This window comes from Notolepis coatsorum, assembly GCF_963971535.1.
Source record: "Notolepis coatsorum genome assembly, chromosome: 11".
Lineage (NCBI taxonomy): Eukaryota > Metazoa > Chordata > Actinopteri > Aulopiformes > Paralepididae > Notolepis > Notolepis coatsorum.
This window is the reverse complement of record NC_140175.1, coordinates 1,340,875-1,355,659: the sequence shown is the minus strand read 5'-3', so window position 1 is coordinate 1,355,659 and position 14,785 is coordinate 1,340,875. Positions and strand designations below refer to the sequence as shown.

The window sequence follows — 14,785 nt, the reverse complement described above, 5'->3', positions numbered from 1 at the left end:
CATCATTGCAGTTTGTGGGGCATCACTCTGGAATGGTCTGGATCATGTGAGTATAAATTTAAGCAATAATATCAATCAATGTAAAGGCAGCTATAAACCAGCACTTATGGACACATATAAGGGACTAAACACGTTTCGCAATTATGCCACATCAATGTGGAACGCCCTACCCAAAGCTGTAAAGGAATGTGGATCACTACCCACTTTCAAAACCTCTCTCAAGGGACACCTACGGGAGACTGCAATTCAACACTGGCCCCTGTAAATATCCTAACCCAATCATTCCAACCCCCTCCAATGTACAGTCATTTACCTAGTATGGTTTTGTCAATAGTTCAATGTACAATTGTGTTTGTTTGTACAGTGTCTCCTCCCCCCCCCCCCTCAATGTACAGTGTTACTTGTTTATACAGTGTGCCCCCCGCCCCCCCCCCCCCCCAACCACCTCCAATGTAAATTACCCAGTATGGTTGTCAATATCCCAATGTACCCAACCCCCCCCACCCAACCTCCAATGTACAGTTTCTACGTCAAATGTATATACTCCCTTTTCTTGACTCCTTCTGTATCACAAACAGTACTGTATTTGCAAATCTGGTATGTCATAAATGTATAGATGTAGCAGTACTGACTATCTGTATGTCATGTATGTCATATATGTCTATATGAATTGAAAATGGGGGACCCTGATGGAAACAAGACAAACGTCTTTCTCAGGTCTGCATCCCCTTAACAATTGTATGTATTGAGCCGTACTGTATTGTACCCATTCTGCAATCTGTTAAATAAAGTTTTCATTCATTCATTCATAAGAGGGAGGAGCTTGAGCAGTGATGTCACTGCTGCCTAATACATATTTTTTTTCTCATTTGGATATTTGGATATATAAAAAACTGTACTTTTATTTTATTTTTCATTATTTGTTATAGTATTTCTATTTGTATTATATTATAATGTAAAATATTGGGGACCCTGATGTAAACCAGACGTCTTGTTTACATCACGGTCCCCATTCCAGACTTATTTCCATCGGTGTCCCTGAACTTTTTTTGTACTCTGACTTTTACTTGAGTACGATTTTGAGACGGTACCCATACTTTCACTTAAGTATAATTTCTGGCTACTTTTGACACCCCTGGCCCTGGGTACAATATCGATTGTGTGAAAGAGGCTAAAGTTCAGAGTTCACCAGGTCACGAGGAGGACGTAATGACGTATCGAACGCACCGTCCGTGACGCACGTCGTCGAGGGGAAAATAAAAGACGTCATGACGTAGTCAGTAATGGCGGCCACGAACACGGTGGACTGTAAACACTTCAACTGTTGTAATTGTAACTTGTCTTCTTATCAACTAAACAACATGTACTTCGTTGTGTCAGGAATGCGGCGTGGTTACAACACGATGTTTATTCTCAACCTGCAGGTTAACTGTCGCGGAGGAGGAAGAGGAGGAGGAGGGGAGACCCAGGACCCGGTGCCGAGGCGGCGAGGAAGACCACGGTGAGGAAGAGCTGAGCAGAGCTAGCTCACCTTAACCCTAACCTCTCTTTACTTCAGTTGATATAGCATTTCAATGGTGTTGTGCGAATATCAAGACAACCAACCTTTTCTGTTTATTTTATGTGCCCCCCCCCCCCCCCCATTGTTCATGTTCTCTCTGCGCGTCATCAGAGGGGGACAACAAGATCAGCCAATATATGTTTGCAGATGAGACTATATATATATCTAGCCATACCACTGATGAAGGACATTGTCCGAAACATGTCTGCTTTAATTCAGGCTGCCAATTAAAAAAACATTGAACCTGTGAGTGCTGGTCCGGCTACCCTGCTTTGTTATACTATATATATATCTGCCAAATTTGGATGCAGATCAATTTAAATCACAGATATCGGCCAATATACTACTAATAATAATATGGCTGCCAATATCATGCATCTTTAATTAAAACGAGCTCACTGATCATCATTCATGCCCAATATCGCTCCAGAATTAGCAGCAAAAGTCGGCAGTGGGCACGATAAACTTAGGGGCACGATAAACTTAGGGGCTAGCTAGTTGCAATGATGAGTACACGTCTACTGTGCTGCTCTAGTGATGACAGCGCTCGATGCCCCCTTTCATGTGTCTCTAATGAGGATCCTTTAATAAACATAAACATGTCACTTTCATAGTCAACCATGGAGGTCAACGCCAGCGGTGAGGAGGGATCCGAGTCGGAGGTGGCAGAGCTGCGTCTGAAGGAGGAGGGATCCGAGTCGGAGGTGGCAGAGCTGCGTCTGAAGGAGGAGGGATCCAAGTCGGAGGTGGCAGAGCTGCGTCTGAAGGAGGAGGGATCCAAGTCGGAGGTGGCAGAGCTGCGTCTGAAGGAGGAGGGATCCGAGTCGGAGGTGGCAGAGCTGCGTCTGAAGGAGGAGGGATCCGAGTCGGAGGTGGCAGAGCTGCGTCTGAAGGAGGAGGGATCCGAGTCGGAGGTGGCAGAGCTGCGTCTGAAGGTGGAGGGATCCGAGTCGGAGGTGGCAGCGCTGCGTCTGAAGGTGGCGTCACTGAAACAGGACCTGCAGACGTGCAGCGCTGAGCTGAACAAGCTGCAGAAACAGCTGAGCAGCTCTGAGCGACTAGAGAGGAGCACGGGGAGCTACAACGAGGACCTCAGGAAGCAGGTCAGAGACGCAGGCGCACCTCACGACCACGCAGCAGCTCTGGGACTAATGTCTCGTATACCTGCTTATTCACCTGGGTTAGGGCTAGCAGCTCTGGGACTAATGTCTCATATACCTGCTTATTCACCTGGGTTAGGGCTAGCAGCTCTGGGACTAATGTCTCATATACCTGCTTATTCACCTGGGTTAGGGCTAGCAGCTCTGGGACTAATGTCTCATATACCTGCTTATTCACCTGGGTTAGGGCTAGCAGCTCTGGGACTAATGTCTCATATACCTGCTTATTCACCTGGGTTAGGGCTAGCAGCTCTGGGACTAATGTCTCATATACCTGCTTATTCACCTGGGTTAGGGTTAGGGACTAATGTCTCATATACCTGCTTATTCACCTGGGTTAGGGCTAGCAGCTCTGGGACTAATGTCTCGTAGTTAGGGTCTCATAAACCTGCTTATTCACCTGGGTTAGGGTTAGGGACTAATGTCTCATATACCTGCTTATTCACCTGGGTTAGGGCTAGCAGCTCTGTATGATATGTACATTAATGCTGTATATCATATGTACTAGGGCTGTCCCCGACTAAGGATTTGGATAGTCGACTATTAGTAGAAAAAAAAAAAAGTATAATATATATATATATATTGTTTTTTTTAATCATTCATTTGGGCTGTGGGGGTGCTTAATGTCTGAAGGAGTCGACTGAAGGCTTCTTGTCCTCTGCAAAAGCATGCAACTGGTCCACTGATGGATACATCTTGATATTTGTCTAGTGTGTTCATTAGATGGTGAAATCCTCTTTCAGTGCCTCTGTGCCTGTTTTCGTAGGCAGTTAGCCTCTGGTATGCGTGCCATTAGCGTTAGCCACGCTTCTAGGCCGCTTTTCTTTTGGAAAGAATGATAAAAAAATATATATATATTTTTTAGGGATGCCCCGATCACGTTTTTGCCACCGATACCGATCACCGATCGTCGTGAGCCATATCGGCCGATACCGAACCGATACCGATCGTTTTTGATTAGAAAGAAATTAAACATTATTTTATATAAATTTTTTTTTTTTTTTTTTAATAAAAATATATATTATATAATTAGACTTGTACTTGTATTATCTGCGAGACATCGCCACCACGCAACAAGTCAAAATGCTCGCTATCTGCAAACAGCTCCACTGTCTGTGTGTACTCTAGTAGCTCCTCCTGATATCAACAAATGCTCCAGCAAGTCTTGTAGTGCATGTTGATACCTCCGTTAGCTCGCGTTAGCTGACGTTAATTCACTGTTCAAAACGAAATGTCCGATTGAACTAAATAGTTGTCTTAACGTCATCTAGCCGGCTAGCAGTAGCTACAGATAGCTCCTGATATCAATGTCTTATAACATTGATTGAATGCGTATTCGAGCTGAGTACACACAGACAGTGGAGCTGTTTGCAGCTAGCGAGCAAAAGGATTCTCCGGCGCTGCAGCGGGACCCTATTGGTAACGTTATGGTTCTTTGGTCATTTCACATTCAGCAAGCCCTCAGCTCGAATACGCATTCAATCAATGTTATAAGACATTGATATCAGGAGCTATCTGTAGCTACTGCTAGCCGGCTAGATGACGTTAAGACAACTATTTAGTTCAATCGGACATTTCGTTTTGAACAGTGAATTAACGTCAGCTAACGCGAGCTAACGGAGGTATCAACATGCACTACAAGACTTGCTGGAGCATTTGTTGATATCAGGAGCTATCGGTAGCTAGCCGGCTAAATACCGTTAGACAATGCCTACTAAAAGTGAATAGTTGACTGGGTAATTTTGTTTAAACAGTAACGATAGCTAGGTAGCTAACGTTAGCTCAGGTCGAATGCACTATCTAGACTCAGCAGAGGAGGTCCGCCTCCTCTGTGTTTACAAACTCTACACGGGGGCGGGCGGGGCTAGGGAGGAGGAGCAGTTTGCAGGTCCTGTGCGTCTGAGACAAGCGAGTGAGATATCCACTTGATCAGTTTCCGCGATCGGCGAATATGACTAATTATCGGAATTCCCCGATCGCATATTTATACTGCTTATCGGCCGATAACGATCGGTGGCCGATCGATCGGGGCATCCCTAATATTTTTGTATTCGACTAAGAGGTTGGCAGTCGACTACGGCTCCTTTAGACCGATTAGTCGACTAATAGGGGTCAGCCCTAGTATGTACATATATTTATTCTTACCGTGTGTATATATATAATATATATCCACATCTGTCTGTACATTTCACTTAATTTCAAATCTTTATTTAAACTCGAAATGCCCTCATTTACAGTCACGTCAGGTGTACATTAGGGATGTCCGATATTATCGGCCTACCGATATCGGCCGATATTGGCATTAAAATGTGATATCGGAAATTATCGGTATCTGTTTTCAAAAAACATTTTTTTAACATTTATTTAACCTTTATTTACCCAGGCAAGCAAGTAAGAACAAATTCTGATTTTATTTATTGTCAAAAGTATGCATAATGTTGTGTTAATTCCACAACAAGAGATATGTAATGTTAATTACCTGAAATTATTCAGTTTTTTTGGGGGGGGGGGCCCTGCATATATCGGTATCGGTTGGTATCGGAAATTAAGAGTTGGACAATATCGGTATATCGGTATCGGTAAAAAAGCCAATATCGAGCATCCCTAGTGTACATACAGAAATAATCACCCAAAAAATGAAAAGGCTTATAAAATCATAACAATCAGACAAGCCGAGACAAAATGAAGGTTAACAATAAATCAATTTAAACACGTACAACTTGAATGACAAAGGTTGGAGATCAAGGTGTTAAACTCTGCAAACAGAGCGGAGAATCTCAAGCTTCAAGGACCGTTGGAGTTCATTCCATGAGCCAGAGGGGCGTTGCAGCAACATGCAGATGTACCTGTTCAGAGCAAACTCAGGGGACCACAACCTGGTGAGCCATGTTTTCTGAAAATCCGCCTAAAAATACATAAATGTATTCCATACGTATTCCATACGTAAATGGAAGATTGCTCCACTTCTACAAGGATGTTCTTGGTATCTACTGTAGAGCCATATGAAATCCGCGTTCACGGAATCGTGGACGGAATCGCGGAATTGAGCAATAAAAATGAAATCGACTGTAAAAAAAAAAAAAAAATAATATATATATATATATATTTTTTTATGTTGTGGGACTTGTACAGCACTTTGTTCAACTTTGTCAGTGCTGTAAAGTTTAAACCTTTTAAAATCTTAGACAAACTAAACACTTTCATGAAATATTGTAAGCCGTCATTTGAGGCTTTATAAAAGCGGCACAATGAACACATCTGTCAGTGCCGAGTCCGACCTCATCTTAAATAACAAACAGAATTGCTTGTTGTAGTTAACAAAGAGAGGCAGAGTTGATTTTGCAAAATCATTTTTATAATCGGATTTATTTTCATATTCGAATCCCATGCCCATCGAACGAAGCTTCGAAGTATTTAAGACAGCCCTATTAAATGGACTGTTATATCTTATTAAATTGTGGACATTTTTTCATTCCCACTTATTAGACACTATTTCTGATGGTAAAATGAGCGTACAAAGCAAAATACAGAATTCTGAAATATTAAAACGGAATTTGGAAAAAGAAATGATGCAATTTGGAAAAAAATAAAACTGATTTCATATGGCTCTAGTATCAAGTCAAGTCAAGAGTTTTAATTGTCACGGCATACAAGTATACAATGAAATGCGGGTGGTCTTGCCCGCGACGATGTGCAATACAGTGGTACAACATATAATAGAATCCAATAAAAAAAAAACATTGTGCAATAAACAGGTAACAGGTAACATGGTGTGACATCTCGGTATCTGTACATAGTATTTACAGAGCATATAGGACATGCTAGGTAGCTTTAGTAGTGCAATACACTGTTCCTGTTGTTATACTAATTTAAAGTGGCCTTTCCTCTTGGCCATAAGTGTTCGTGTGTGCGGCGTGAGTGTTAAAGTGGCTGCTAGTGTGTGAGCGTGCACCAGGGTTTCCGTTAGAAAAAATTGTTGCCGGCCTCAGTGTCCGGTAGATTTCAATCTACCGGTCAAATGAGAGAAATTCCGGTCAGAGTTTATTGAGCTTAAAAACAATTGATAGGCAAAAGAATGACAACAAAACAAAAGAATGACATCATCAAGGCATGTAGATTTATAATATTTTTACTTAAAACTAGGCTACTTTTGCGTATAAAGTCATTATATTCCAAATAAAATAAGTCCCGAGACTCGTGCTGCTGCCGACTTTAAATCAAATAGGTGTCTGTGGGCAGTCGCCCGACATTAATAAACAACAGTCTGTTATAATCACATTTTTATGAGCTAACGAATTCCGTTATATTGGACATTTGTATTAATTATATCAAGCGAAGAACTGAGAAATTTGGCAGAGAGAGACGGCAACATTATCGTGGGTTTGCGTGACGACTCTCTCTCTCTCCACCTCCCAACGACTTATTTGCGAGAGTATGTCGATGCAGAGCAGCAGATTCAGCTGTTATTGGCTCTTTTCTGGGGACCGCTCAGCAGCGCCCCCCACCCAACATTGGCTGAAAATGGCTGAATTGGAGTACTGCTGGACTACTGCATTGTGCTGCTGCTGCTCCGGCTCTGCAGCTTCACAAAAGTTCGCACACCCAGCACTAAGCTCTCGCTGACAACGTCGTTGTCATTATTAGAAGCAACGATGAAACAAATGTAATGATTGTTTCGTTCATCGCATAGGCTATTTAATTTTAGCCTATTTTAATACAATTCAAATAATCAAATTGTGCTTAGACTCAGGGAATTATTTTCACCGGACATTAAGACCGGAGAGATTAAATATGTCGGACTTCAACAGATTTTGCCGGTCAAATACCGGTAATTACCGGCTAACGGAAACGCTGGCGTGCACAGCGTGCGTGTCGTGTGTGTGCTCGTGTGTGCTTGTGTGTGGATAGTTCAGTGTTCTGTGGCACTCAATGTTCAGTGTTCAAGGCTCTGATGGCCTGGGGGAAGAAGCTGAGCCTAAGCATCTCCGTCCTAGTAGCTGGGGTTCGCAGGCGTCTGCCTGACCTCAGCAGCTGGAACAGGCTGTTATTGGGGTGGTGGGGGTCTTTCATTATTCTGCAGGCTCTGGATTTGCACCTCTTGTTATATAAGACCTGCAGGGTTGGTAGCGCAATACCCGTGGTACGCTCGGCTGAGCGCACCACTCTCTGTAGGGCCTTCTTGTCCTGTGCCGTGCTGTTTCCATACCAGGCAGTGATGTTTCCGGTCAAGATGCTCTCTACAGCTCCTGAGTAGTATCTAGGGGCATCTATGGATCTCAGGGAATGTAAATGGCTGTTTTTTTATATAGCGCTTTTATCCAAATCGCTTTACAATTTGTTCCTCACATTTTACCCGTTCACTCACACATTCACACACTGACGGCGGAGGCGACCATGCAAGGTGCCAACCTGCTCATCGGGAGCAATTAGGGGTTAAGTGTCTTGCTCAAGGACACACCAACACGCTGCCCGGGAGGAGCGGGAATAGAACCGGGAACCTCCGGATTGCCAGACGACTGCTCTACCTCCCAAGCCACTGTCACCTCTATATTCCCAGTGTCAGAAATATGGTTTCTGTTACTAGGCTTGAGTAAATTGTGATGAAACAAAGGAGAATATGAATTATGATTTTTGAGAGGAGATGACTAATGTCTCTGTCCATCTGTCCTCTCTCTCCTCTGTCCTCTGTCTCTCTCTCCTCTGTCAATCTGTCCTCTCTGTCCTCTGTCTCCTCATCTCCTCTCTGTCTTCTCCTCTCTGTCAATCTGTCCTCTGTCAAACTGTCCTCTCTGTCCTCTCTCCTCTCTGTCAAACTGTCCTCTCTGTCAATCTGTCTGTCATTTCTCCTCTGTCAATCTGTCCTCTATCTCCTCTCTCTTCTCTCTGTCAATCTCTCCTCTCTCTTCTCTCTGTCCTCTCTCTCCTCTCTCTTCTCTCGGTCCTCTCTCTCCTCTCTGTCTGTCTCCTCTCTCTCCTCTGTCCTATCTGTCAATCTGTCCTCTCTCCTCTCTGTCCTCTCTCCTCTCTTTGTCCTCTGTCCTCTCTCTCCTCTCTGTCCTCTCTCTCCTCTGTCCTCTCTCTCTCCTCTGTCCTATCTGTCAATCTATCCTCTCTCTCCTCTCTGTCCTCTCTCTCCTCTGTCCTCTCTCTCTCCTTTGTCCTATCTGTCAATCTGTCCTCTCTCTCCTCTCTCCCCTCTCCCTCCTCTCTCTGTCCTCTCTCTCCTCTCTGTCCTCTCTCTCTCCTCTCCTCTGTCCTCTCCTCTGTCCTATGTCAATCTGTCCTCTCTCTCCTCTCTCTGTCCTCTCTCTCTCCTCTCTGTCCTCTCTCTCTCTCTCTCCTCTCTGTCCTCTCTGTCTCTCTCTGTGCACTGACAGGTGGAACAGCTGAGTGCAGAGATTCATGAATGGAAGAAGAAAAAGAAAGATCGCACAAACGCAGAGACCCAGACAGAGGAATACACCTGGACAGAGACAGGTGAGTTACTGTGCCTTATTGACTCAGACGGACTGCATATTATGGTCTGTCTACAAAAACAAAAAAGATCACGTGTCAAACCTTCTACTTGACAGATTATTACAACTATTACTATGGAGGCTACTCTCAGAACGCTGAGGGGACAGACACCCAGGAGACAGACACCCAGGGGACAGGCACCCAGGAGACAGACACCCAGGGGACAGACACCCAGGGCACAGGCACCCAGGAGACAGACACCCAGGGGACAGACACCCAGGGCACAGGCACCCAGGAGACAGACACCCAGGGGACTGCGACCACAGAGGGACTGAACCACGCCAGCGATGTGTCAGAGGTCGTGGCAGAGGTCGTGCCAGAGGTGGTGGCAGTGAAGGAAGAGGCAGAAGAGGCCTGCGGGCCACAGGACTGTAGTGCTGCAGTGAAAACAGAGGTGTGTTTATTGTTGTTTATTAACACTTTAATCGCAGAAAACGCTGAAACACGTCTTTCCCCGCCATGCTCATTCTGCCGAAGACGCTGGACAGCGTCTTTGATATCAATATTTCAAAAATCTGTGATCGAAATCATATTTCTCCCCCGGAGACATGAGATGTACTGTTGAGCCCCTCTCAACTCTCCAACGGTTCAAGAGCGCCATCTGGTGGCCGATCGGCGGATCGCCCAGGGCAGAAACAGGAAGTGGAAGCTGGTGCTCATTTCAATTCGGTCCGATCACTCGCTAATAGTCCCAGGACTCGAGCTGATCACAACGGATAGCAATCCGTTACCAATAACTCGATAAACAACATGATTTGGACGTATATACTATTATACAACCTGGAAATGGATCGGATATTTCGACATCCCATAATAGAAACATTTCTGTTCCACGCTCATCTCCCAACGGCGCGAGGAAGCTACGGTGAGTTTCAGCGTTATTTTTTAACATCTTCGATGCTAACTGCTCTAATTATCATATCACCCACACTAGATGAATGATATAACGTTGCCCACGGAATTATAAACGACCCCCCCTATCCGGTCAACATCAGATCATACGTAGTAACTCCTAGAAGCACGTCCAGTTAGGGGTGGGCGATATATCGAGTATACTCGATGTATCGCGGATTGTTCTACCCGAGATGTAGTACTGTACTATATCACGAACATCGAGTATTTAGTTTATATGGCGCCGCCCGCGGCCGAGAGACACTCGCAGTGCTTTCCTCGAGAAGGGACGGCGGAGCTATAGGCTAACGTTAGTGTAGTCAGGGCTGTACAGTGCGATATAATGTTGCGGTTGTAATTTCATTAGACAGACCAGCGCGGACCTTTAATAACATGTAATTTAATTGACACGAGCAATGAGCTAACGGTAGCTGCTAACCAAGGTATCCATTAGGATTATGCTAAGCTAACTAGCGATAGCTGCTAACCCTGGTAAACAGTCAAAGCGGACTCCACAAGACTAGTTCCATTCGTGAGGAAATGGGGTGGGTTATATTGACAACGCTTGACAACAGCAGTTTAAACATGACTTCATATTTATTAGTTATTCGTTTCTGTATATCATTCAATTTCCATCTCTGTGTGTCTCCATCTCCATCTCTTCCTGTTTACATTCGAGTGTGACGTTATCACCTACGGCAGCTTAGACGATCAAAACGCGAACCTAGAACAAACCCAGAGGGGGGGGGGGGCTGGCTCTCTTGTTCATTCTCGCCCCCTCTCTCTCTCTCTCTCTCTCTCTCGCTCTCTCTACATTCAATGATTTAAAGTAGCCAAACGTTACAGACAGTATAAATACTAACTGGATAGTTGATGATATAAACATTTAATTTCATTATCTGAAATATTCTAAAATCATTAAGTCTGCTATAAGCCATTATACCTTTGTGTGTGATTATTATTTTCTCACAGTAGGGTGTGTATATATATACATATATGTATATGTGTGTTTGGCTAAAGTGGATAGAAAACACAGTACTGTGTAAAAGTCTTAGGCACCCAAGAGTTTTTATATAAATTGTCTTAGATGTAAATAATTTTTTTTATTAGTGTGTCAGTAGACTACTCTTAGTACATTTTCATAAAATTATTTTTTAAAGCATCTTCATGGTTTAATAATGCAAACATATGTTATTATAATCATCATATTGGCGTGACTGTATGCATCAAAGGGTTAAATCAAGCATTTTTAAGTGATTTAGAGGAAATGTAAAAATATCGCGATATATATCGTGTATCGCGATATAGCCAAACTATATCGCGATATCATTTTTGGCCATATCGCCCAGCCCTACGTCCAGTTTTTATCTCGCACAGATTCCTACCAAACTGTATTTGATCATCAATATAATGCATTTAGGGCTATAAATCACGTTCTGGAGAAAGCTGCAGAAAACGATAAAAACAGACTTATACTTTAGACCGTATTTTAGTATGAATATGTGAATGAAAAAGTATAACGTTGCTACACCATGAACAATACATATAGGACGTTGAATAGGCCATAGTAATGTCAATTTAGCAATACAATTTAAAAAGTTATAGCCCTGCAAAGAAGGGGAACTTCTCCATGTTAAATAGGGCTGGCGAGGGATGGTAAATTATGAATTTAACCCCGGCGATCAAAGTGTTAAAAATTATCCCCATTAGCTGATGCCAGTGGCACCAGCCAGTCTTCCTGGGGTCCGAGGTCCCACATATCAATATATACACATACAAATATACATACACACGCACACACAAACACGCTCATATATACATGTACTGTATACACATACATGTATACAGACGCATACACATATATACACACACACTATATACATACAATACATATACACACACATTCAGTATATACACAATACAACAACCTAACTTATTACAATCATCCAAAAAAGACATCATACAAAAGAAATAAAAAAACGATATTGCACATGAAAGATGAAGCGTTAATTATTGCCTGTAAAGAGCAGCATTACCATCTTCAGCTCGTCACAGCTAAGAAAATAATAAGAACAAATTATTAAAAACAAAAATAAATAACCACAGGACTACTGCTACTTTAGGTTAGTTGTAACGTTAGTTTAGGTTCGTGTTAACGTTAGATAATGTACAAAATAAACGTATTCCGCTGCTATAGACGTCGCTCTTTTATTTTGAAACCCCCCAGAAAGGAAGTCATAGCTCTCGTTATCTGCTTGAGTGTCCGGTTAGCTCCGTTAGCGTGCAGTAGTTAGTAGTATATCAATACCAGCCATTGGATTACTGTTTTCTAAATTGGGGAGGCTTTTAATCGTCAAGGTAAGAGGATTTTAAGTCATGGTCTCCATAAACTTCAATCGGTTCGGATCCTTTGAATGAATGAGAATGTAAACAAACACGGCTTCACATAGAAATCACTGACTGCGCTCAGAGAGGAGTCGTTCGGCAAAAAATAGTTCAGAGTATATCTGCTTAGAAAACATAATTGTCGAATTCAATTATTTTTAATTTCTCCACGTGGTAAATACATAGGTCACAACATGTTTACAGGCACGTTTTGGAGTTGTATTTGGAGTGTATTTCGTGACTGTAGGGCACTGTAGGGAACGTCGGGCTCAAACCCTCCCCCACTTCCAGTGATGAAGCTAAGCTACGCTAACAGAGCGACTGTTCCCTAAGCTAAATGCACGCACAGAGACAAAAAAGGTATGCATCTTCTTGTCTAACTCCAGGGAAGATGTTAAATAAGCTAATTTCCCAAAATGTTGGAGTTTTCCTTTAAAGTAATGACTTTGCTTGTCCAAATGACAATACTGACCAAATTGAGATTTATTTTTCTCTTGTCCATTTATTTTGTTTGCTTTCTAATTTAAAATACAGTTTGAAACCGTCTGTACACAGTAGGCTATGTGTGCTAGCAGAACTAGACTCCAGTCACGAGTCACGGTGCACATGTGCGGTGGTTTGTCCACCAAAAAAGCGCCAAAAGATCGAAAATAAACTAGCAGAGCCAGAACTGTTCAACTCCCCTGGAGCCACAGCCAGCAGAGAAGCCGGTTTACTTTCGCTTTTAAACCAGCTGCAGCCTGAGAACTGGAGTGTGAGGGGCTGTAACACTAAAGATGGCGGCAATGACAAAGAATTGCTGCAAAATAATCATACATCTGTTGTTAATTTCTTTTAATTTTTTTTTATTATACTTATAACAATTCGATAATTATCGATATCGAGAAATATGATAACATTATCATATCGTTATCGCGATATGATTTTTTTCCCATATCGCCCAGCCCTAGTATCGGATATTAAACTATTAAGAATAGATACTACACCTGATCTTAGCCAAAAGGCAGAGAAGAGAAAAACAGACAAGTTTATTTAAATGAAGCCTCCCAGGTCTGTGTTCATCTTGAAGTAGGAGCACTGACCTGAGACCAGATCGGCTCATGAGTCAGAGAGAGATGCATGTGGTCAGGTGTCCTGAACACTGATCCTAGATCCAGTACGCCTCCGCTTAGAAGTGTGATAAGTAAGTACGTTTGATTTCTAAAGCACATTTAAAACAACTGCAGTTGCACCAAAGTGCTGTACATATAAATGTCACTATAATAAAACACAGTAAAACATGGTAACGAAAGCAGTACAAATATGACAAACATAACAACAAGAAGGATAAACAAATAAGAAATGGAAAAATACACAACATGAAACAGAGTAGGTGTGAATCAGACAGTTTAAAAGCTAAAACAGGTAGGTTTTTAACCTGGTAAACGGGTAGGTTTTTAACCTGGTAAACAGGTAGGTTTTTATATTTTTTATGTCTATTCATTCTGTTTAAACCAATGGGGATTTTCTTCACAGTTGCAGATAAAGATTAGGCTACACTAATATTATAGAGTTACTTTCATTAAAGAAAGTTGATTTAATAAAAATTAAAAAATTATTTAATCAGATTAATCACTAGTCAAATTCAGGATTTAGTTTGAGGATATTTATAAAATAAAAAACTTTATTTGGAATTTTTTAATTTTTTTTATTTTTACCCGTGTCCCGCCTCTCAGGACGCAGACGGAGGCTCCATCGCCGACATGCTGAGGACCACCGCTGAGGAGGCCATGACGCAGAGCGGAGTCGTCTTCGATGAGGCCACGGGGATGTACTACGACCACAGCACCGGCTTCTACTACGACTCGGTCAGCGGACACTAACCCTATACACCAGGGCTATTCAACAAAATTATTCAGGGGGCCACATTGTCAGAAACCCAAGGGGCCAGGGGCCGGACTGCCACGGCGCCTCCCCGTGCTATGAATATATGTACACTTGACACAACACGCAACCACATTTTCACAACTTTTATTTAACTACATTGCAAAAGTAGTATACTTTTCAAAAAAAGTGCTTCATTTATGACTGTGCAACAACTGCAACATCTCCTCTTCAACTTTTCAATATAAAAATAAAATAAAAAACAAACGAGTGCATGATGTGCATCTGAACATTCTAACATCAACACTTGAACAAAAAAACACATTTATAGTGCAGCTGAGCTTATGAAAAAGTGCTTCATGTCTGTGCAACAACAGCAAATCACAGCATCTTATTAGCACTTATTGTC

General features: G+C 42.5%; 1 protein-coding gene across 1 annotated transcript in view; it reads left to right on the top strand.

Moving 5' to 3' along the window:
* Nucleotides 1-1,369: 1,369 nt before the first annotated feature.
* aggf1 (angiogenic factor with G patch and FHA domains 1) overlaps nucleotides 1,370-14,785 on the top strand; it is a 39,488-nt gene continuing 26,072 nt past the window's right edge. Inside the window, exons 1-5 of the mRNA XM_084324360.1 lie at nucleotides 1,370-1,501; nucleotides 2,176-2,664; nucleotides 9,099-9,198; nucleotides 9,294-9,631; nucleotides 14,229-14,360. Coding sequence (XP_084180486.1) covers nucleotides 2,182-2,664; nucleotides 9,099-9,198; nucleotides 9,294-9,631; nucleotides 14,229-14,360 — 1,053 coding nt within the window. The 5' untranslated portion in view covers nucleotides 1,370-1,501; nucleotides 2,176-2,181. The remainder of the gene's footprint in view (nucleotides 1,502-2,175; nucleotides 2,665-9,098; nucleotides 9,199-9,293; nucleotides 9,632-14,228; nucleotides 14,361-14,785) is intronic.